This window comes from Vanellus vanellus (assembly GCF_965231255.1).
Source record: "Vanellus vanellus genome assembly, contig: HAP1_SCAFFOLD_380, whole genome shotgun sequence".
NCBI lineage: Eukaryota > Metazoa > Chordata > Aves > Charadriiformes > Charadriidae > Vanellus > Vanellus vanellus.
The window spans coordinates 92637-117535 of record NW_028128385.1 but is presented as its reverse complement, the minus strand read 5'-3'; the positions used below and the strand labels follow the sequence as shown (position 1 = coordinate 117535).

The window sequence follows — 24899 nt, the reverse complement described above, 5'->3', positions numbered from 1 at the left end:
CACATTGTGGCCACCCCTTTGGCACCGCTTGTAGAGCAAAGCAAGAGAGTCCTCAAAGATGATGAAGGCTCTGGAGCATGTCTGCTGTGAGGAAAGGCTGAGAGAGCCGGGACTGTGTAGCCTTGCGAAGAGAAGGCTCATGGGGGATCTGAGTAATGTTCCTAAAACCTGAAGGGAGGCTGCAAAGAGGCCAGAGCCAGGCTCTTCCCGGTGGTGCCCAGTGTCTGGACCAGAGGCCACGCCACGGGCATGCACTGAAACACAGGAGGTTCCCCCTTTAAGTCAGGAAACACTTCCTGACTGAGAGGGTGACTGAGCACTGGTGCAGGTTGCCCAGGGAGGTTGTGGAGTCTCCCTCCTTAGAGCTCCTCCAAAATGACCTAGCCACTGTCCTGGGCAGCTGGCTCTGTGCCGCCCTTCTTGAGCAGCGGTGTCAGAGCATATGGACCCCTGAGATCCCTTCCAGCCTCCCCCTTTGCGAGATTTGGTGGCGTCTCGAGGCCGTGCCTCCCTGCCTGCTCTGCAGGTACCAGGGCTGTGGCCACTGTGGGCCTGGGAGAGAGGCCGGAGTGGTGCTTTCCTGAGCTGTGCCCCACGGTGCACCCTGGCCCGGCTGTTCCTCTCCGGGCAGAGGGGCGTGGTCTGTGGGTTCTGGAAGAAGGTGTCCACCTAACTTTCCCTTTCCTTCCCTCTGTCCACAGAGATCCTGATTTTTGGAGGAGACATCCTGAAGTTTGCTGGTGTGTTCTTCAGACAAGAGCAAAGGGGAGCTGCTTTGCGTACGGCTGTGAGAAGTGCTTTGGCAGGCTGTGGTGTTTTCTCAAGCAGGCAGCTACAACTCGCCTGCATGTAAAGGGAGCAGGCGGTGATCAAGCCTGCTGGTTTGCTGGTCTTCTGGTGCAGGCAGCTGGGTGAGACGCCCAACACTCTCAACATTCATAGCATCATAGAAGCATAGAATTGCTGAGTTTGGAAGGGACCTTTAAGATCCTCAAGTCCAACCGTTAACCTACCCTGACAAAACCCACTTCTAAACCATGTCCCTAAGTACCACATCTACCCTTTTTTTAAACACCTCCAGGGATGGTGAATCCACCACCTCCCTGGGCAGCCTATTCCAATGTTTAATATCCCTTTCAGTGAAAAACTGTTTCCTAATATTCAACCGAAACCTCCCCTGACATCACTTAAATCCATTTCCTCTCGTCCTATCACTTGTCACCAGGGAGAAGAGGTCAGCCCCCACCTCTACAACTTTCTTTCAGGTAGTTGTAGAGGGTGATAAGGTTTCCCCTCAGCCTCCTCTTCTCCAGGCTAAACAACCCTAGTTCCCTCAGTCGTTCCTCATAAGATTTGTCCTCCAGACCTCTCACCAGCTTTGTAGCCCTTCTCTGGACACGCTCCAACACCTCAATGTCCTTCTTGTAGAGAGGGGCTCAAAACTGAATGCAGTACTCGAGATGGGGCCTCACCAGTGGCGAGTACAGGGGGATGATCACTTCCCCAGTCCTGCTCACCACACCATTCCTGATACAGGTCAGGATGCTGTTGGCCTTCTTGGCCACCCGGGCACACTGCTGGCTCATATTCAGCTGGCTGTCCACCAACACCCCCAGGTCCTTTTCTGCCGGGCAGCTTTCAAGCCACTCCGCCCCAATCCTGTAGTGCTGCATGTTGTTGTTTGAACCCAAGTGCAGGACCCAGCACTTGGCCTTGTTGAACCTCATACCATTAGCCTCGGCCCATCCGTCCAGTCTGTCCAGATCCCTCTGCGGAGCCAACCTACCCTCAAGCAGATCAACACGCCCGCCCAGTTTTGTGTCATCTGCTAACTTACTGAGGGTGCATTCGATCCCCTCATCCAGGTCATTGATAAAGATATTAAAGAGAACGGGCCCCAGCACCGATCCCTGGGGGACACCACTCGTCACTGGACACCAACTGGATTTAACTCCATTCACCACCACTCTCTGGGCACAGCCATCCAGCCAGTTTTTTACCCAGCAAAGAGTACACCTGTTCATGCCATGAGCAGCCAGTTTCTCCAGGAGAATGCTGTGGGAAACGGTGTGAAAAGCTTTGCAAAAATCCAGCTAGATAACATCCACAGCTTTTCCCTCATCCACATCCCTCATCACAAACCCATGCGGATTGGGCCTGATCACCCTATTCTCCTGCATGTGCCGTGCAATGGCACCGAGGATGATCTGTTCCATGACCTTCCCAGGCACTGAGGTCAGACTGACTGGCCTGTAGTTCCCTGGATCCTCCTTCCGGCCCTGCTTGTGGGTGGGTGTCACATTTGCCAACCTCCAGTCAGCTGGCACCTCCGCAGTTATCCAGGACTGCTCATAAATGAGGCAAAGTGGCCTGGTGAGCACCTCCGCTAGCTCCTTCGGTAGCCTTGGGCGGATCCCATCTGGCCCCATAGATTTGTTCACCTCCAGGTGCTGAAGCAGGTCCCTCACCATTTCCCTTTGGATTACAGGGACTTCATTCTGCTCCCCATCCTAGTCTTCTAAACAGTGGTATTAATGACCGGCAACTTAGGGTATCTGTACTTAAAGGACTTCTGTGTTAACACCCAATTTGAAAGTGAGGAAACCACGGTAAGCAGAAGTGTGTCCTGATTGTTTTTAAAGAGTTGGAAGCTCCTGTAACAGCAGATAACGTATTTGAAAAGTACACTTAGCTTCATTCCATTTAGCCTTGCTTAAGGAGATACAAATGAAGATTTTCTTCCCTTTCAGCTTGTTACAAATAAACTTTTCCTACAAACAGTTTACGTAAAAGTCCTCACGTTACCTGGCGTAGGAACTTGTTGGCAACTAAAGCATCAGGAGAAACATCTGCCTGATGACATGTTGGGCATGTATGTTCCTCAGACTCCAGTAATGCTGTTCTAATACCTGTGAATAAATAGAATCATCAAGTAGTTTGGATGATGAGGCACTATTGATTAGTGATTAAAAACTAAGGATTAGACAATGGGTGTTAGCCGACCTAAGGGCATTTTAGGGGGTTCTAATCAATTATCAAAAGACGTCTACCATTAATGGTGAATTTCACCTTGAGTTGAGAGCATGAAGCTATAAATGGTCAACAGTGTAAAAAATGTTGACTGTGCAGCAAGTAACTATCCAGTTTTGATATTTCCCTGTTGTAACATTTGAAGATGTAGAGCAGGCTGTGTCTTGATGCCTCAACTCATCTTTTTTCCCAGCATCTAGGACAGTGAGAAGTCACCAACCTCAAGGTTAATGAATAAAACACATCTCAAAAACGTTACTAGGTTTGAGTTCTGAAGGTTTTAACCCACTCTCCCGTGGAGAAGAATGTGGAATAAATGCCAAACTATCCTTTTGTTGCAGACCACAGGGAGTCACCGGAGTGGGCTATGTCATTTTGGATGAGAAAAAGGACTGTGGACAAACTAAATGCATTCCATCGCTAATACTGTAATCACCTGCCCAATTACACACTCTTCTCATACTCGTCCCTTCGCATGTAAAGAGGATTTAACGAAACGCATAGAAAGGCAAAAAAGCTTTCTGCCTCGTTGTTTTCTCCTTTATAGGAGGAGAGTCCTTTGCTCTTCAGGGTATACTTAAGTATTAACTAGAACCGCTAAGAAAGCAATTTTGTTATCTCCGATTTCTGCTTTCAGAAGATCCGATTTGACGTTTTGAATTAACAAACACGGGGCTGACACTTACATTGCTCACAATAACTGTTTCCACAGCAGGGAATAAGAACTGCATCGGTCATTACATCTTTACAAATGAGACATAACAACTGATCTGGAAGAGGATCGTCTGTGGAGGCGGAGGACAGCTCCTCTGGTAAAAAGGGAGGCTTCTCCTTCTTTCCTCTGGCATAGGCTTCCCTGGAGGGGAGGGGGGGGAGGAAAAAGAAAAAAGTTAAAGATGGGTAAAGGAAAACTTTTCCAAGCTTAGGACTTTACCAAAGGAAGATAACAGATGCAATTCTTCCCACTCCACATTAGCCTTCTAAAACGTAGGCACTTAGTTTAAATGACTTTTCTAGAGCTACAACACCAGAGAAGGGAGGGGGGCACAATTTTCCTTCTGCAGAACTCTCCCATTCATTGGATCACCTAAGAGATGAGCTCAGACTAGAAAAAACATTTTCTGACAGCTAGAATTCAGGTGAAATGAATCCCACCCCTCCTTTGCCAGGGGTACATGTAAATTGCAGGCTCAGGACATAGTTAGTCCCTGAGTAATTACATTTTATAAATGAAAGAAGTCTATGTTACAGCTTCCACCAAAGGAGATCCACGACAGAAAAACAGAACTGCTACCAACTCCCTTTTTGTAAAGCCACTCTGGGCAGCACACCGTAGCATTTTCTTAGTTTACAGCAACAGGAAAACTTCAGTCTGTTTCACCCATGAGATTTGATAGGACTCAGAGGGGGAGGAAATCTCACTCCGACAGCCAGTTGTTAAATTTTACAAGAAGCCTTTGAAACATAAAACAGAGGCCAAACCAGCTTTCCAAGAGAACAACTCCAACTGTCAACACTACGGAAGTGTTTTGCTGAAATACAGGTTCTTAGCATACAACACGTTTAACCAACTCCCAGCGGCACGAGCACTGGGACCAGCCTATTTTCACATTAGAAAGTGTCACCGGTTTTCAGGTGAAGGTATAATGACGGTGCTTCCTCCCCCGTATCTACAGATGCTGGCCAACTCGCTTGCATTGCCACTCAGATATTGACGCATGGTTTCTCTTGCTCAGTTTTTGGTCAGTCTAATTAATTCCAGACCTACGCATTAATAGTTGGTATTGCATATCTTCCAGTGCTTGTCAGCATAGCACCCTTTGTATTGGGATCTTTCACCTCCATCATGAAACTGCTTGGAATTCCTGAGCTCCTTTTAAGTCTGGGAACAGACTCAAAATTTTTGTCCTGTGCAGAAAAGAAATGCAGACACATCTCATCTCAAGAGCCACACTTGAAACGACATTCCAACGATTAGTTTAGGCAGCAAAAGCCTTTCATCCTCTCCTTTTACCTAGCGCAAGGGTTGCTTTACTGAAAGCTTCACTGAAAGTGACAGAGCACTGGAACAGGCTGCCCAGGGAGGTTGTGGAGTCCCCTTCCCTGGAGATTTTCAAGACCCGCCTGGATGCAGTCCTGAGTAATGTGCTCTAGGCAATCCTGCTTTAGCAGGAGAGTTGGACTAGATGATCTCTAGAGGTCCCTTCCAACTCTGATAATTCTGTGATTCTGTGATTCTGTGAAATGCTTATTTTCCTAAATGAGTATAGCCAGCATATTCCACATTCTCGAGCAGTGTTTGGAACTCATCCGATGCCCTTTGCCTTAACTTCGGGTTGCTTCAGGGTGAGTTATCCCATAGCTCAGCATCCACCCCGAGAAGAGCCACAAACCCGCTCCAGTTCAGAGGGAGAGCCTAATTCAGTGCTCAGAATCAGCCACAGGGGAAACTTATATTCACCATCTATATACGAAGCTCGAATTCGTACCTCGTGCATATACATTCAGTGACAAACGTTAAATGGCATGAATACTCAGCCGGAGGCTGGTGTAGTTAAAACACGCAAATATTCAATACATGGCATCAACAGAAACATCGGGGTTGCAGATGAAATACTAAAATCTGTGAAGTGTCATTAAAAGAATTAAAAAAATAAAAATTTCCAATACTATTGAAATATATAAAAAGTATGCCTGAAAGGTCACAGAGAAAGACCTATGGACATATTTCATGTCCATGACCTAGAAAAAAGAAGATGTTACATTTAGAATGCCAGCAATCCCTTGAATTTTTAAGGGCTTTGCAACATTGCCATAGAACCTCTGTATTTCACCCCAAGAAAAACAATTCTTAATAGGAGTGCTCGTGCTTTGCTTACGAAACTGCCAAAGGAAAAGAACAAAAAGTGAGTAACACCAGAAGTCCCCCACAATCTTACCCTGCGTCTTGGACAGTTCTTTAGGTAGTGGCCAGGTTTTCCACAGTGAAAGCAAGTATATGACGGGGGAAGTAGACCCAAAGGTTTCTTCGTGTAACTAAAAGTGTTTTGGGGAAAAAAAAAAAAAAGGTAGGCACGTGTCTCTCTTGTTAAAACAAACACCTTTACAATTTTTCTATAATCTTCGAAGAACAGATTTGACACTATCAGCACTTACTTGATTGGATCATAGTCACGGCAGGACTGTGTCATCATAGCTTTTATTTTATCTTCTTCGGAAGCATTGGCTTCGGCCAGATCGGCGGTCTGCTTAACAGGTAATTATTTGACATGCACATTAGAAACACAGTTAAGCCCACACAGACTGTGACATAAACCTTTTGCACAATCAGATCTTCAAATTATTGAAGCCATCTATTTTTATTTTTTTTTTCAGAAGCAGTTGTTCAAGTGCTCCAATTACACACCAGACTCCAGATACAGGCAGGCTCTATGGGAGGGACTGTAAAGGGTTTGGCCCTGCAAGCACCTATTGTTCAAATCAGCCAGCCATGGTTTTGGTTTTATATGCATTCAGTCACAAAAGCAACCAACTGCTTTCAACATTTTGTTAAATGCTTCTTTCAGATACACAGTTTTTTCTCAACAGTAACATAATCCAGATCAACACCTATGAAATCCTTTCCATCAACATTTACAGAACACTTTGGAGATACCTGACTCATTTGTTGGAACCCAAACAGTTTACAAAACACATCCCAAACCCACAAAGCACTACTAGGAAAATGCCCAAATTCAAAGAGAGCATTTAATACACACCAATAATACAACAGAGAACTCTGAACACATGGCCTCCACGCAAAGCCGGTCTGCACTAAAGAGGTTCGAGTAAGGAACACTTTTGAGCTTATGTTATGTTGCTGTCTTTTTCTGAAATAGTTACATTTTCTCAAAAGCTTCAATGTGTACACCACTGGGACAGTTTTTTACATTGTAGAGTAAAACTTTACACGAGTTTACACAACCAAGGACATGTTTATGGACAGCACTAACGGAGCCTAATTTCTTTTGGTGCTTGCCTTCCAAACTACTTTTTTTTTTTTTTGTTGTCGAAGTACGCAACTTAATTTCTGCAGTGAGAGAGGGAAGAAGTTCCCAGGAGGAAGACATTTTGCTTTCTCGGAAAGGAACTCCAGCCTTTATTTTCAGAAGAAAGAACCAGCCCCTCTGCGTTAGGCCCTGCCTTCTCTAATCTTTGTACCTTTAAGGACTCGTAATTTAAACGACTGGCACTACGTCTTTGCCCAACGTGCAATCCCTAGTGCACAGTTACACATCTGCAAATACGACACACAGACACATTGGTATATGCCTATAAACAAGTGGGCGCATTTTCACAATTTACACAGTCTGCATTCAAACAAGTTAGATTGAGTTGTCCACTGAATATGTACTACAAGTTAGGAAATTGTGCAGCAGTCGAAGAATGGATCTAAAACTAGAACGACTAGAATTTCAAAAATTGCCGTGCAATTGGCCATGTTACAGAAACACTTCTATTTCGGCTCTTCAAAACCCCCATAGCTTACAGCCAATTAAATTCTTCTGTAAAAATTGTGTTCGTTTCCAACACAAACCTAACAAAACGTATGAAACAGGGGAACCTGCTTCTGAAGTGCTGCTTCTCTGTGTCTTGAAGATGACTAATACTACATCAACTACCTTGAAGCTGGTAAGGTACGCCCCTTCTATCTTCCCAAACCAGGAAACACGCTTGACAGGACAAGATCAAAATATACACACATTTTAAAGTTAAAATAAATATTTTAAATTATTAGAGATTAAATGGAAGTTTTGGTCAAATCACAACACTTATCCAGCTACAGATCACAGTACAAGATTTAAAAACACAAAGCAAACACTCTTGTTTTCTATCAGTATTTGAAAAGAATATACGTATACCTCAGTAAGCTGGGCCAGAGAAATAGATGCAGAAGAGTCACCAACCTGTTCACAAAAAATGAAACCCTTATTCAAGTTCTGCAACCAAAACATAGCAATAGATCACCTCTGCTGTAGTCTGACAGTCTGCACTAGAGCCTCTGGGTGTCACTGAAGGAGGCATTTCCACCCTACCGTAAGTTGTGTTTCTCCAAAGCAAAGTCCAAACCTGTGACAGCTTAAGAGTGCCTCCGTGGTCAATGGGAAGACACTGAAATTACCAAACCCGCTTGAGATCAACTTATTGCTCCACATTTCTCAGAGAGGGACCCTTCTCAAATGCTCACAACTGCTTCAAAGTCAAAGGGCTTAGGAAGCTGTCAACTTTCAGCTAGAAAGGATTTAGAAACAATATTTCCCTTTATTCAAGCAGGAAGCATCGCTACAGGAAACTTATTTTCCATGCAGTTTGTAAGTTAATCAGTTCACGTCTCATTTGTAAATGCAGGCGGCTGTGCTTTTATGAACACAGCAGTTACCTGTCACAATAAAGCACAGGCGTATCAGCCCTGAAACGTGAACTCTGCCCCTCCTGTCAAGAAGTTTAAACATGCCAAACTCACCATACCCCACAAAACCCAAACAAAAACACCAATGCAAAACATCAGCCATCAAAGTAACCCACCGCTTTGGCTAGAAAAAAAATTAAGTGCTCAAGATATTGAAATAGAGGTGTTTACCATAACAGAGAATCCTATAGAAACCGAGAAAACGGATTTCTTGTCTTTTATTAGACCACAGGCCATACTATCCAAATCAAGTCGGGAAGCGTGAGCCTTTCATATTATTTTCCTTGCTATCAGACCAAAGCCCATTTTTAGGGAGGATGAAAACATGGATTCAGAGCACAGTCCCATAGCTTTTTTTCTCCACACTCCTCCCTCCCAGCTCCTTGCTGGAACACCTCGCAGGAAGGAATTCCTCGGGCCACTAGCTAGTAACGGACAGCGGTGTCTAGTGAGAACTACTACTGAAGTGCAGTTCTTCCACAAGAGAAAAGGGTAACCCTTCTCTTGTTCCATTCCCAGTCTACTGAACTATATTAGGACACAAGCAGCAGTTAAGCTTACCCTGGTAAAACAGTATCAGAAAGACACTCGAATCTCTGCCTATTACGTCTTAAATTGTTCAAAAATATAGCACACAACTTCACGATGGAGACCAAACAGCTCTCCTCAAGAGGTCACTAAATTGATCACAAGAGAGATTAAAACCCTTCCTTGGAAAAAGCTCTTCTCCTTTATTACCTAAGGTAGTGGCAGAATTCAAGGGAGCAGTTGTAGCAGACTGGGGAGAAAACACCTACGTGCACAAGATGATTCCTCACTCCAGTTCATCATTCTTCCTCTGTATGTTGACAAAAGCACATACATCACTGTATTACTAACAAAAAAACTTGTTGACAATGCGCCTTTGGAGAGGAATGCCTTGATCTGGAAAGAGAGACCTCCTTTCCATTGCGAGTCTTACCAGCAGATACAACTTTCCTTCTTTTCAGAACATTTGGTACCTAGTTCCATTTAAAAGGAAGCCCCATCAAGTATTTTGAAGCTTCGTGCTCCATAGGCCACTTATTTTTACACGTGGAAAAAAAGGCCTGTGTTCTCTCATAACAGCATACAAAATGCATGACATAAACTGCGAGGGTCACTGGGCCACTTAAACTTCCTCAAACTCACCATGAGGGGCATTAGTGCCCAAAAAGGAATTCGAACCAATCAGTGACAGAATTACAGATGTCAGATTCAGACTTAGTGCTTTTAGACCTCCATACAAAAAGTTTACCATTTTAAGTTGATTGTATACCATTCCACGAGAATCAGAGGCTGTATTCTTCACCGAACACAGAACACGGAGACAGGGTTGACGAATTTCTAGATTGTTACCCCAACAGCTAACCAACTGATCAGATCCAGTGGTCCAGGCTTAGTGTAATGCCCCACATCATTCCAGTGCAGAAAAGGCAGTTATACTTCAAATAAAGAGGAAAAGAAACCCAAAAACTAATAGTGGTGTTCGCACTGTAAGGACTATTTTGAAATGCCTAGTTACACATAGCGTTCCACCCAAGTGGCAAATCAGAAAGTGGAAAGATCAAATGCAGCACTTGAGAATACCACTTTGCGTAGCAACGATAGTTAAATTCACAGCAATCTACTAAAGACATTTATGTATGCAGAGGGGCCCAAACAATATCACTGCAAGGATGCAGTTATAGGAACAAACACCCAACTATTTAAGGACATGGAAAGGAATCGTGTAGCTGAGCAGAACTGTCCTCAAAACATATGGGGCACCTTGGGTTTGGCATTTGTTTAAACCCCCACGTCAAAAGGGAAAAACAGGACCAAGACTAAAAACAGGGGCTTCTCGGTGGTTTTTGAGAACATTTTCATGTGGCAAAAAGGTATTTAAAAACAAAAGCTAAGTGATACAATGTGAAAATGGCAAAAAGTACCTTCCAGACAACATTTATTGCAAGAAACAGAAAGCACACAACCACCTATACAGACACACATATTACTAGCTACAGACGGACAGGTGTCAAACGTGGCACCGTGTTCAGCTGTGCAAACCGTGAACCTACGAGATCTAAAATCGGTCGTGTGCTATCTGTACAGCACAGTCATACAGGAACTATTCCAGCATATTCAATATGAAACACAATGCATCACTAGGCACAAATACACATCTTCACATTAGAACTGTGCAAATGGTGGCATTTCTCAGTTTTTACTTTGCTGAAGCAAATACCTTCTATTTACAACATATACTATGCTTTACTGGAAAATACATTAAGCTAATGTTTGGGCAATTAAGACAAGGCTACATTGTTTATTATTAAGTGCAGCGTGGAGAAAAAAAGTGAGATTGGGGTTTTACATACTGCTTCTGATGTTCCACTCACTGGCTCAGTTCCACATCTAGAAGAAGAAAGAAACGTGATCAGAATTTAAAATAAAGCACTTGTACCCAGCATAGAGTAGTGAAAACACATCATAGAACCTGATCACCAAAGCATTATGTTCTGATAGCCTACTGAACGTGGAAATTTACTTGTACGCGTAAACCATTCTCTCTTGGTACGTTCAGTGCAACTAAGAAAAAAAAAAAAAAACAAACCAAACCAAATCACATTTCTACTTTGTCAAAAAGTCCCCTAAGCCCTACAGGTAGAGGATACAACAGTGCAAGAGGAAGTCCTCAGATATTTTGTCGCTGATCCGTAAGTATCAAAAACATGACGGCTGTGCTACGGTTTGTGTTCTTAAATAATCAGCCATCAAAATACAAAGGGAACTTTAGCCAATCTGTATATCCCTAGTATAGCAAATAAGTACCAGATACAGTACTTCAATTGCTAAGAAAGAAGAGTGATAGTTTAGACACTTCAAAGTGCAGCTTTCCTTAAGCGAACCAAAAATCAGTCACCTGACAAAGAACAGAAATGTCAGCAGCGTAGTCCTTAGAACAGTGCTTCTTTGCGGAAGCCCAAGCACGGTGGTCAGATATCCACTGTATTTAGCCACCAAATGTGTTACATATGCTATATTGACTTAAAATAGGAGTAGAAATGTCACGTCAAAGCAGTTTCTAGGATTTTAGGCGCATAATATGTATTACACACTGTAACCCATCAGTTGATTTATTGAGAACCAACATTGGAAAGACACGGCAAAGCCACAAGCTAATAGTAGCTACTGATTGTGGGGGAGAGGCATATCTTGAAGAAGGCTGGACAAGACGACCATTCAAACAACGCTAAGGTAGCTGATAGAGAAGGGGTCTGTATGGATACATAAAGGACAGCAATAATCCTGTACTCGGGACTCCGTTTGAACAGCTGTAATGTTAATCAATATACCCGATCCTCGGTCCTTCATAAATCTTAGGAATACAGAATTAAAACCTGGAGCACAGGTACCAGCTTAGCATAAAAACAGACTTAGAAAGATAACGACTAACTTTTGGTAACGTGCTAAACTGCTGAACGAGTTTCACGTTCGGAAAGGATTCATCGTACTCGCACAGAAGGCAATGCACTTCAGCATACTGTTCTTTTTCGCTTGCCTGAAACGGACGTTGTCTTTAGGAAACTAATAGGAAGCCCCTATGAATGAAATGTCTCCTTTGCAGGGTTCACCAGATGGCAACCCTTGGTCGTTCCTCTAGAGCTGGTACGCAAAACCCGCAGGTTTGGGCCCTAAGAATACCTCCCATATCCCGTCCCCCTGCTCTCCCAAATGCAAGAGTACTCAAACACTGAGAATCAGACACTTCTGAGATGGGCACAAATTGTAAGTTTACACTACAATGAGTCTCTGTCTCTACTATCACAGCAATAAAAGCAAACACGTATCACAAGGAATCTCTCCACGCAGAGCAAACAGGATCTACAACTTGGGTCTCAGAACAATCAACTCCAAGAACAAACCCAACAGAATCATCTTAAAAGTTACCATTGTTGCAGTTTGAACCCCATGCCAGTCAAAAATGACAGTCTCCTTTGGGACAGACACCTTAAAATCTACCCCGTGACAACAAAAAGTCACAGCAGCTTTCACAAGAAACATACAGTCTGAAAGTCCCTGTAAACTAGTATCAATGAAAAAACACACCCAAACCCCCAACAAAGCACACAACGCTTTAGGGATACTTACCTAACAGATGTTTTGCTGGTAGCTTTAACTCCACTGACGGGGATTCTTCTGACAATTACCGACGAGTTCTTGGGAATCAGGGTGGTATCATCTGTGTATTCTGAAAACAACAGAAACACAGAGAAAAAACATCACTCAATTTGTAAGCACGTATATTAATAGGTAATTACACAGCACTTCAGAGACCCCTTGACAGATACAAAAGCAAAATTTTGCAGGTAACATCACGCTTTGATCGCCTCAACACCCTAACAGGACCTTGCGAAAAATCTTCCCGCTTGAGAATTACACAAGCAGCAAAATCTTTTTCTTTCTTTTTTAATCGTTGGAATGCCAACAGCAAAATAGTCTCAAAGGTCACTAAAGGAGAGTCCGCCAATGCATGAGGTTCTTTCCTGATCTAGCTTAGCTTGCTTTGGCTTCTGATAGGCTGCAATGCCAGTAGATCTTTGGAGAAAAACAAACCACAGCAAAGTCCCCCCCCCAAGAAACGAGATTCTGAAGTCTGACTAGCTTGCCCTGCAGCACAACAGGCACTTGGCTAAAGCATGAAAACTCGGTGCCACGGCTTTCATAGCTGCTCACTAAAAACGATCCACCTATGCGGCTAGAGCTCAAGGCTTACAGACACAGAAGACAGCCCGCCATCTCTCTCTATTTGTTGGAGCTCAATCCTCCGACAGCCACGCTTCTCAGCTGCTCAGTGCTTTACATTTGGATGGCAACAAAATGGCAGTGTCAGAATTTGGATCACAGAAGTTTGGTGTTTATTTCGAGCTTGCTTTCACAAGTGGGGCAGAATTGGCTCCAGCTAAAGTGGTATCTCCCCTCAGAAGCTAATTGTCTAGCTTGAATTAACCAAAGGGATGTGAATTCTTTCAACTCCCTTTTTGCAGAGCAGAGAGACTCAAAATTACGCTGTATTACGCTGTATAACAAGTCAAGCTCTGGCAAGGTGGTTTCTCTCAGGGATCATACACAAAATAGGAAAAGTTCACAATTTATGCTCCATTTTTCTGTATATTATTCCTACCAACAGGAACCTCTCTTAGACCAAAACATACCTACCAGAAGACATTATTTCCACAATGAGATGAAAATGTTACTTCTATTTCCAAATGACAGAACACTTCTTCAGAAAACTGAGCAATCATTTAGCTGAAACTAATTCCTGACCTTCCCCCGCAAGGGACCCAACAGCAAGCTTCCTCTGGACTTCTCCAGAGGAGTTTCAAATTGTAGGAGAAAGGAGTACTGATGATGAAACCGGAAGCTTTTACACAAGTCACACCCTGAAACCGACCCCTAGAGCTCTTCTCAAAAAGGGAAATCTAACCATTACACAGACACCTGTCAAGAAGGGCCTGCGCTGGGACTTTTTCGTGGAGAAGGAGCTCAGTCAGGACTGAGGCCCAGGCAAACAAGTGGGAGATCACACCACCTGCGGTTCTAGAAGCCCGGAGCAGCTGCTTCTACCTGCTGAACGGAGTCATACACTGCATCCTTTCTGGTCCACATCACCAACCGCTCGGCTGACATTTCAGTCGAGAAGGTCAGGAGAAGGTCAATTTGAACATGCACAACAGGTGTATGATGCAAAAAGAGGAATAAGTCCTCTTTTAGCATTTTGTGACAATTCATTGGCCATTAGAAGAGAACCATTGACATCTGCTTTCTGAATAGAGTATCCTTGCATGTACAGATATATAAATCGTCTTGTTTTCAATTCCTGGTTAAGTGCACGGTGAAGAGTGCTCTGTAATAAGTGACAGAAGATAATTTGCTGATCCAACCAGTTGCTGAATAACCATCTGGACGTAGATTATCCCAAGCTAAGGTTAAACATTAAAACTGCATACATAGTAAGAAAAGCTTAATCGCCATGCTATGATTTCATGACTTATGTATTGTTATAATCAAACACAAGCTGTATTTTTTTTATATAAACTATAAAAGCTAATAGTGTAAAATAGATTCAGACTGTGTAACTGTTATCCAAACGGATATACTAGCTCTGTATAAGATGCAGTTCTTGGAAACCGGTGTAACTGAAGTTTTATATAACCGCAATATCAGTATTGTTTATTCACCAAACCTAGAAACTGGCATTGTTCCACAGGAGGGTGGCAAGATAGCCAACATCTTGCTGTGTAGGCAGGATATGCATGATTGTGCAGACAGGGCTAAGCCACAAGGTCGGATTATGTCAGCAAAGCATGACAAATTGTGAAACAACGAATAAGAGTATGCCTTGAAAAGCGGCTGAAACCAACCCTGCGGTCTGGACAAAGACCAAAGAAGAACTGAGTCTGCGCAGGGACAAAAAGTTACTTGCGGTGATGAAGAGGAATCAGCAGCCTTTATCCTCAAGACCCTCAGCGACCACCACCAGGAGGCATTGCGCACGCGCAGTTGGGAGGAGTTTATGAAAATGACTTCTCAAAGCTAATTTTAATATGAAGCGGGGACAGGTTATGCATATGTATAAGCATATTGAGAAATCTTATGATTATATAATTAAGTATTATATATATTTGAGAAGGCCGCTACATTGGGCGCGAGCCTAGGTGGAGCTGCGACTCCCCGGCCACCAAGCACTGCTTTTGCTTTCCTACCTTAATAAATATTTAGTGAATCGGGTTTTGATTCAATTGGTCTTAATTTCAACTATAACAGCTCCAGCCGTCTAATAACAGACTGATAGAAAAATGAATTCACCTTAAAAGTCAATCAGTGCACATGTCAGCGGAGCAACTGAAGCGAGACAATAGCTCGGTGAAGTAAAGGCCAAACGGCTCAGGGAACTTTCATTTGCATTATTACTATCATACAGCACTGCGCTCCAAAGCAGCACCTCGATTGCTTTGAAAGGATGAGTCAATAAAATCTAACATACTTTCGATCACTAATCTCATTATATAGACCCTCCGATGCCTTAATGTCCCACTGGCACTGCTTACCATTACAGCGCGTGACTGGGAAAGTGAAAGCAATGCTGGAGACAACGTGGTAATGAACCAAACTGAGCCTGCCCCAAGCCCCTGGCCAAGGGACATGGACCTGGCTGACAGCACACCCCCAGGAGGTCCCAAACCCGCTGGTGACACAGTCAAAGCAGCTGACTCCCAGACAGGCAGGGCTCCCACCAGAACACTGTGGGCTTTGGAATGGGTACACGACTTGCTCTCAGCTCAACCAGGCAAACAGGAACTCCAGACCCTTTCTGAGAGCTCTACATAATAACGCTGCATGGCAGCCCAAGAATTCATTGCACTCTGAAGTGTAACCCAAGAAACCCCCCATAAGCATTGCAACACAAAATGGCACAGTGAAGGGCACGCTTTAAAAGCTGCTTAAATGCCTTCTCTAAAATGCACAGTTTGCACAGCGTTGAAAACACTGGAGGTGAGTTTAAACGCACCATTCCGGGGGAGAGGCTTTCTGAATGGACTTCGGCCTTTTTAGAACGTGCCTCTAAAGTAAGCACGGAAGAGGACATCCCCACAAGCCCTTTTGAAAATAGGTCCCCACCATCCATTTTGACTTCCCAGCATTTTAAAAAGAGTCCATCGTATCGTATTTTTCCACCGAGGTTTAAAATCCTGTTGACTTTTAGCTTACATTAGCATTGCTTCTAGTACTGGATTTCCATCATGAAAAGTAACAGTTAGGGAACTGTAACAGCTTAGCGTCCTCGGAAAAATCTGAACAAGAAAGCCATCTTCACTCAAGGTTCCCTTTGTCCTTTCCAAGATCATTTCAACATTTAGTCAGGACTCCATCCAGCACAGACCAAGATATAACCCCCCAATACTTTATGTCCACTTGTAGGAATTCCCAACATCCCAGGGAGGCAGAATAACCTGGTCTAGTTTCTTCCTTTTTCTTCTGAAAGCAACTTTAAGCATCTACATCTGACTAACGAGAACTAAAACTCACAGCTATACATAAAACCCCAAACTTTGGAATTCGTACATGTTACACCAAAATGTATTCTCTAGCTTTGCTCTGAAAACCACTGGGGTATTTTTGCGTTTTTGCACGGAAAACACCCTTACGACAGCTTCAATAAGCATCTGTGTCACGAATATTCCAAGTTTAAAATTGTTTTACCAAGGGCAGGGTGCAACACAGCCTGCAGGACCTTTTCACTGACAAACAAGAGGGATGCTCTTTCAAGTATGCAAGTTCTTTCTTCTTTAACTTCCCCTTGAGGCAACACCACATTGAAGAGAACCTGGCGAAGCAGCTGCTTTTCCTTCACTGCCCCGAGGCCCCGCACCCACTGCCCCCACATACCTTCTTTGGTCTGGGCGTTGCTGAGCTGCAGGTCGCAGTTGGCCGCCTTCAGCTTCTCGCGGCCCATGATCTGGCGCTTGAGGGCGCAGAGGGAGATGCAGAGGCCGTCGAAAGTGACCGTATCATAGTTCAGCTTGGAGGAGAACTTGTAGTGGACGCATGACATGGTCGGGGCCAGGCGGTGCCTTCTCCTTGACGGCATCTACCAAGGCAGACAGCGTTTCAGCCCTGGCTCGGCCTCCGCTCCCTCTCTCGCACGCAGCGCTGCCGGGCCCGACCCGTCGCTATGGCGACTCGGGTGCCCCGGCCTCAGCCACCTGCCGAGGGGTTGACCACCCACAACCGCAGGGGCCGCTGCCCACGCCTCACTGCGCAGGCGCAACGGCACACCGAAAGCACCACTGTGCCTCCCGTGACCCAGCACAGGGCCACAGACGGCACGTGTGCCGTCACCACCGGCCTGTCACCGCCCGGTGTCCCTCCTGTCACCTCCAGGCCTGTCACTGCTGGTGTGCTGTCAGCCCCAGGCCTGTCACTGCCGGTGTCACGCCTGTCACCACAAGGCCTGTCATTGCTGGTGTGCTGTCACCCTCAGGCCTATCCCTGCCGGTGTCCCTCCTCTCACCCCAAGGCCTGACACTGTCCATGTCATGTCACCCCCAGGCCTGTCACTGCCGGTGTCCCTCCTGTCACCCGCGGGACTGTCACTGCCGGTGCCCCTCCTGTCACCCCCAGGCCTGTCACTGCCCATGTCATGTCACCCCCAGGCCTGCCACCCCTGGGCCTGTCATTACGGTGTCCCTCCTGCCACACCTCCACATCTGTGGTGTCCCTCCTGTAACTCGCAGGCTGTCACTGCTTGGTGGCCAGGACATGCTGTCCTGTGTCGCGTATTAATTGAAAGGGGTACATTCTTAATTGCACTAAAGTGAATCACCTTGAAATATTGGAAACGTTAATCTAAATGATGGTAGCTTCCATCTTAATTAAAGCAATGATAATCCCCTACAGATTTATAGAGACTTTATTTGAGTAAACATGACCAAATTTTGAGATTTGTGATATTTTTCTCAAGGACTTGATTTTTCTCAGCAAGAAATCCACCAAAAGATAAGGGCAAAGTACATTAATTATTGAACGTGGTAAACCTGGATGGGTTTTAAATTTGTCAAAGCCAAATAGACACATTGCCTCAAAAGAAAAAGAAAAACAAAAGGTAGTGTGGATGCTCAAATCACTACCTGCTTGGTAGTAATGGAAAGCATTTGAATGCAAATTTGCTTGTAATCTTACTTAATCTCAACGTTTCTCATGTTGACAAGAGAAAAGGGCAGATGGAAAAGCCTTTCTCAACGGGGAATCCCTTTATCTGTCGCTGAGTCGTGTGGTGACAGAGACCACCCCCGAGCCACCACAGTCACGCTGGCACCCAGCCAACCACGCTGGGATGACCCCCTCACAGAGAATCTACAGCGGGACACACAAGAGAAAGAGAAAAAGAAGGAGGACAAACAGGAGGAACTGGTGGATGGCAGAGAAGGAAGAGGAAGGGGATGAAGAGCACCAGGAACACAGAATGAAGATGAGAACAAGGAGGAAGAAGAGAAAGAAAAGAAGGAAGACAGAACATGAGGAGGAGCAAGAGAAGGAGAAGAAAAGGTGGAGGAGGAACACAAGGAACTGTCAGAAGAGGAACAAGCAGCACAGCACTAGGAGCAGGAGAGAAAATAGGGAGAAAAGAAGGATGAGCAGGAGGAGGAATGGAAGAAAGAGCAACAAGAGGCACAACAGGAGGAGAAGGAAAATGTGGGAAAGAAGAAACAAGAGGAGGAAGAGGAGCAGGACGAGAAGGAGGAGGAGGAGGAGGAGGTAGAGGGGCAGGAGGAGGAGAAGGTGTCAGGAAGAGAAGGAGGAGGAAGGAGAAGGAGAACGAAAAGGGAAGAGGAGGAGGAGGACGACGACATCCAGGAAGAAGAGGAACAGAAAAAAGGCAGTGGAGGAGGTGCAGGAAAAAAAGGGGAAGAAGGAGGAGGAGAAGCAAGAAGAGGATGAACAAGAGGATGAATAGGAGAAGGACAACTAACAGGAGAAGGAGGGTTAGGATGAAGTTGTGGAGGCGGAGTGGAGAAAGGGGGAGGAAGAGGAGGAGAAGGAGGATGACTACAGCAACGACAAACAGGAGGAAAGACAGAAGGAGAAGAAGGATAAAAGAATGACAGCGAGGAGGAGTAGGAACAGGAGGAAGATGATCAGGCAAAGGAAGCGGGGGAGGAAGAGGACGAAGTATTGCGGGCTGAGCGTTCCAAGGCACACCTACAGCAATGTACAATGAGAAATTACAAATAAACGTCCTTGGGAACGTGCCCCATGGGCACCTTTTTTGCTTTTTCCCCTTCCAGGTGACGCTGGTCAAGGCCCTGGCACCCGCAGCCATTGGCTGTACAGCTCCCCTGACGCTGGATATCTCCCACACCTTTAGTAAAACAACGCAGCCCCAAGATTTTGTCTGTCCACCGGGAGCAGGGGGAGGAAGGTGTGCATGTGGGTGAGGACCATCTGCTTTATCCTTTTAACTGTGATCCCTCAGCAGAAACACTGAAAGATTCAGAGTAGAGCACCCCATTGAAATCAAAGGGTAAGCGGCCAAGAAGGCTCCAAGCGCACATTTTCAGCTCTCTGTCCCTCTGCCATCCCCTCCAGCCACTCTGCCGTCCCGTCCCAGCCTTCTCTGCCGCTCTCTCCCTCTCTCCTGCTCCTCCTCTCGGCCCCACAGGGGCTCCAGGGCCTGGCCCTGTGCTGGGGCAGCCCCAGGGAAGTGTCTGTGGTTGGGGGGGGGCGGGGCCGCTGGGCCTACAGGGGCGGAGGGCAGGAAGGTGTGCCCCGCAGCACGCTGGGAGCTGTAGTCCCAGGGCATGCTGGGAGCTGTAGTCCCGTGGCCCAGGGTGGCCCGGCGGCCATGTTGGGTCTGGAGCTGCAGTCTGGGCTCCAGCTGCAACCGGCTGAGGGGAGGGCCGGGGCTGCCCCTGAGGCGAGGACAGGCGAGTGGCTGGAGCTAGAGGAGAGGAAGGCCGGAAGGGACAGACAGGCAGACAGAGAGAAGGGCCCGAACTCAAAAATTTCCTGGCAGTGCAGAGAGCGGGAGCTGCGCCGAGCCCCGGGCCCTTGGGGCCGTGTTGCCCCTCTTCTGCCTCCCAGGCCTTGCCTGCAGCCCCCATCTAGAGCGGGGGTTCGAGTCCCCTTTGGGGGTTCGAGTCCTCCTTGGGTTTTTAGGCAACACTGAATAAGGGAATTGTTTTTCGGTACAGCCATGGGTGCTGCTGTTTCTCAGGTGACAGCCTCCTGTTCTCCCCTAGGATGCATCGTAAAGACTTGAATAAATTTGGAGGAGAGCCCATGACTAAAGATAAATTCAAGTGATATTGTAATCAATGGTGGCCACAATATGGATTGGAGGATTGTAAAAAATGGCCAGAAAATGGGTCTTTCAAATGTAATACTGCATTGCAATTAATGTTGTTTTGTCGCCCAACTGAAAAAGGGAATGAAATACCTTGGGTTTGCTCTGAGAAGTAACTGGGATGTTAGAAAGAAATGTGGTTTAGTGGATACTAAACCTCAGGTTGGGATATATGTTTTGAATAAGAAGGAACAAAAGAATTCTCTTTGTACTGATTGTGGAATGGGAAGAAATGAATCAGGAAATCCGAAGGAGGCTGTGCAATTGTTGGCAGCCTCCCCAAAACAAGCTCATATTGATTATTCAAGTGAGGAGGGTGAAGTATTAATTCCTGTGCCTGGAAGAACTAGAAGACATAAACAGTAATTCAGGCTGTTGGTCCTGATGGCAATCCTGTGTTTGTACACGTACCTTTGACTACTTCGGATTGGTTGAGTTGGAAGCAGGCAGTGGGATCTTATGAGAATAATCCTGAAGGCATGTTGCTGCATGAAGCTTCGTCCAGCTTCACGAGGGCCTGTGGGCAAGCACACAGAGAGCAGGTGAGCGTGGGTGCAGAGGCCACGGCCAGCCTTGTCCTCCCCCACTGCCACTGGTATCTGTCTTAAGAGGGCTGCCAGAGTGGAAGGGGGCAAAGAAGCGCTACCGGGGGAGGCCGAGCGCTCCACAGGGCCTGTTGGCACTAGAGTGCTAGGGGAGCCAAGCAAAGCGGGCAACTGGCAAGAAAAAGTGTGTCGTCCCCTGAGCTTCTTCATTCTCACACCACACCACACCTCACCACACAGAACTTTTCCACCTGAGACTTCAGAAAGGCTCCAATGCAGGTGCGGGGAAACTGCTTGTTGAGCAGTCTCAAAGTCTCCCTGATCATTTGCTCAGCCAGCTTCGTGCATTGCATATGGCAGCAAACCTGCTCAGGAAAAGAGAAACACTCTGATCTGCTCTCGTTGCCCAAGAGACTGCAGGAACGTGTCGGTGGCTGGAGATGCCAGGGATATCCCCTACAACTGGGGAAGGCATCCAGCTCTGTCTCCCAGGAGATCCCTCCAGGCCTCCCCGTCTCTTTACCTCCCCTTTGAGGCTGAAGAAGGTGGCCTCGTCAAAGTGGGCTATCACCCTCACTTTCTTCTTTAAGAAGTTCCTCAGGACCTCTGCTTCGTTCAGCTTCACGAGGGCCTGTGCACAAGCACACAGAGAGAAGGTGAGCATGGGTGCAGAGCCCTCAGCCAGCCTTGTCCTCCCCCACTGCCACTGGCATCTGCCTTAAGAAGGCCTGTTTCTCCCCTGGTGCTGCCCGCTCACACACTGTCACACCAGCTCAGAGCACAGGCACCAGGGATCCTTCCGACCGCCTCCCTGCTAATGCCCCTCGTGCTAAGGGCACGGTGGCCTGTGTCTCTTGCCGCAGAAGAGGCAAACCGGAGGAAAAAGTCAGGGTCCGACCCCAGCATTGCCCTTCCAAGGCCTTCTTAAGGCATGTCCTATTGCAACGGCAAATGTGCCCTGCCCAGAGCCAGGCGACCGAGAGGACTCCATGCACAGTGGGGACTGGCAAGCGCGGCAACTCACCGTGTAGCTGTCGGAGACATGCAGGTAGGCAGCCAGACACTCCAGAAGATAGTAAAAGGCTCTGGCAGCATCGCCTGTTGCCAGGTAGTGGTGAGCCAAAGGCACAAGCACCGATTCCACGATGGCTTTGCATTCACATAAGTACGCACTGTGGTGCTTCCCGTCGGTCGTGCTGGGCAGCTCAGTTATCTGTTCGCCCTTTGCCAGAACTCGCTCGGCCACACTAGTTAGAGGAGAGTTCCCAGGGGAAGAAGAGAGCAAAGAAGACACAGGCATCACCTAGGCTGCTCTTTCTCCCCACAGAGACGGCATCCAAAGCCCTTTGTTGCAAGCAGAGCACGAGGCCACGGGCAGGCGTGACTCCTACAGGTGCTCCTTAGGCAGCGGGAGCAAGACCAGCTGGGCTTTCTCTCACCTCCCACAGGCAAACCACCCGACTCCCTGCGGTGGCTTTGCCCCTGCAGATTTTGCAGCGCTACCCTGGAGGAACTGGAAAGCAAGGCCTGCTCCAGTGTAGCGGGAAGATCCCCTGAGCCCACAGTCTTCCTCACGCACTTGCTCATTCCGTGGCCATCTCCTCCCAGCTCCCGCCCCACAGAAAGCCTCTTCCCTACAGTGGAGTCACCACCGGCAGCCAAATGCCCGCACTTCCTTTGTATCCAGTGGAGTCCCTGAGCCCACTGCCTTCATAAAGAACAAAAACCTTGCCTGCTTAGCCAAAATCCTCTTCCATGAAAGCTTCTGTGCTGCAGCGTCTTCAAAGAAAAGGGGGGGTTAGACACCTCCTGTCATTCCCCAGGGTAGGAGCTGCTCTCCCTCTCCCCGTGGGCTTGCAAGGACCCTTGCAAGGGTCCTGACACCAGGAGGAAAGGCTTGGGCTGGTTGGAGCACACCATTCACACAGCGGTGACCTCAGCACGAGGTCAGAGACAGCCTCTCTCCAATGCCCCTTCCAGGGTGCGGAACAAGGCACCAGGCACTGCCAGATGCAGCGTGGGACACAAACTTCCCACAGACAGGGAGCCCCCCGGGCCCAGAAATGGCAATGTGGGCTATGTTCCCTGCGATAAGCTTCCATATGGTTTAAAAGAATGATAGTCACCTATGGATTCATAGAGATTTTATTTGAGCTGAATTTTGTGTTAAAGAAATGGAAAGAGTTGAAAATGAACTTCAGGGTGACGTTGCTGATGCTGATTTATCAAAACCTACGTATCTGTAATACTAATGTAGTTTTTCAGGTAATCCAGTGATTTCGGAAAATCCAGAACGTGAGTTAAATTACAGCATGTCGGACTTTTGATACCATGTTAATGAATGGAAGCAGGATATTAAGATTGAATTTGAAAAAGGAAAGGGTGTTTGGATTAGGGAAATGGAAGATTCTGGGGAATGATTCTAAAAATTGGAGTTGGCGTACTGATGAGACCCAGCAACCTGGATTGACTAAGCAAAGAGGACCATGTGATCGATTCTTCTGGGGAATGCAGGTCAGTTCCGTTTGGAAGACTGCAGAACAAGGAGAATGGCACAGTATGCAGTCTCCTCCGTGGTATATTGATTGGCCAGGGAATCAGTCAAAAGAGAATAAGAGAAAATAATTTGCCTTCTAATTTGACGGCAGAAATATACGAGAGGCAATAGAAATAGGACAGTTGAACAAGATCTTACATGGATTTGGGTTTTCCCTGATGGGAAGTAACCCAGGAAACCTTCTGCTGTTCAAGTAGCATTGTTGATACGCAGGGCATTCCTGTCAAGAGAGGGATGAACTGTAGGACTGGTCAGCAAACCGAGAAAAGCACTTGGAACTGTCAAGATCAGAGGAGAAGTAGGTAAAAGGTAATTTTGGCAGGGGGAGGTGGTGAGCACAGGACTCCTTGAGCGCCTACACAAATGATACCACCTACTCAAAAGAGAACAATGGAAGAAGACAGTGTCTGTGCACTAATTTACATAGGAAGCGAAGAAATCTCAACCAATCATTAAACAGGATGAAAATGCATATGTATTAATTGTTTGAATGTGTAATAATCAATGTATAAAAGTGGAGATTTTTGAAAGTATGATGTGCTCCTGTTTGGACGAGCACCCCATTTCTGTGCTTTAATGGAATAAACTTGGAAATACCTCTGCTCTGGGTGTTACTGGCTTGCACACTGGGTAAAGAACCCAGATTTGGGACCGGGGAGGGAGAAGAGGAGCTTTGGCCTCTGCAGGACGTGGCAGGGCTGGCTGGTAGCCCTCCTCCCCTTCACAGTCCTGCCCTTGGCAGCGCTCATGGTTCTCTGGTAGTCCGCTGCCTGGCCCCCGGAGCCCGCTGATGGGAGCGTGGAGCCCAGTGGAGGGGGGCTGTTTGTGACCCAGGGTTCCCAGCCCGGGGAGATTTCCTTGCCACACGAGAGGTTGCACAGCTCTTGTGCCAATCCCAGGAGGCACAGCACCTCCTGCTGACTGGCTGCCATTGGCCCCAGCCCTGGGAGAGTGGTGGCACTCAGGCACAGCGCTTCGGCACGACCTACAAGGTGGTGATGTAGCTGCGGGAGGCTTGATGTCTGCTCAGCCACGGTCCCTCTGATGGCCTCCGCTCTGGCACCTGGCAGCTGCAGGGCAGCCTGCGTGTATGCCCTGGCCTCCCTTTCCCTTGGGAACCCCCGTCTGCCGCCAGGGATGAGAGGCCTGGCTCCACGTGCTGGAGCTCTGGCACCGCCCAGGGAATGGGGCAGCTTGGGAGCTGCTGTCTCTGCCGGAGACAGGCTCCCCTCCTGGTGGCAGGTACTGTGCGGATGGAGGGCTGGGAGAGCTGGAGGGCTGCGCTGTCAGAGGTGGGGCAGCTGGGGGCTTGGGGAGGGAGCAAGGGAGCAAGAAGGGAGTGAGCTTCATGGGAAGATGGCAACAAGCTGTGTAGCTGCAGAGGGAAGGACCAGGGCTAGCAAAGAGCTC

General features: G+C 46.9%; 1 protein-coding gene across 1 annotated transcript; it reads right to left on the bottom strand.

Annotated features, from left to right (window-relative positions):
• Positions 1 to 5759: 5759 nt before the first annotated feature.
• Positions 5760 to 17096, bottom strand: LOC309684500 (E3 ubiquitin-protein ligase RBBP6-like; the record flags this gene model as incomplete). Its single annotated transcript, XM_082500400.1, has 5 exons — positions 5760 to 5772; positions 6187 to 6275; positions 10879 to 10894; positions 12632 to 12731; positions 16931 to 17096. The coding sequence occupies 5 exons, from the start codon at positions 17094 to 17096 to the stop codon at positions 5760 to 5762; spliced, it is 384 nt and encodes a 127-aa protein (XP_082356526.1).
• Positions 17097 to 24899: the final 7803 nt, after the last annotated feature.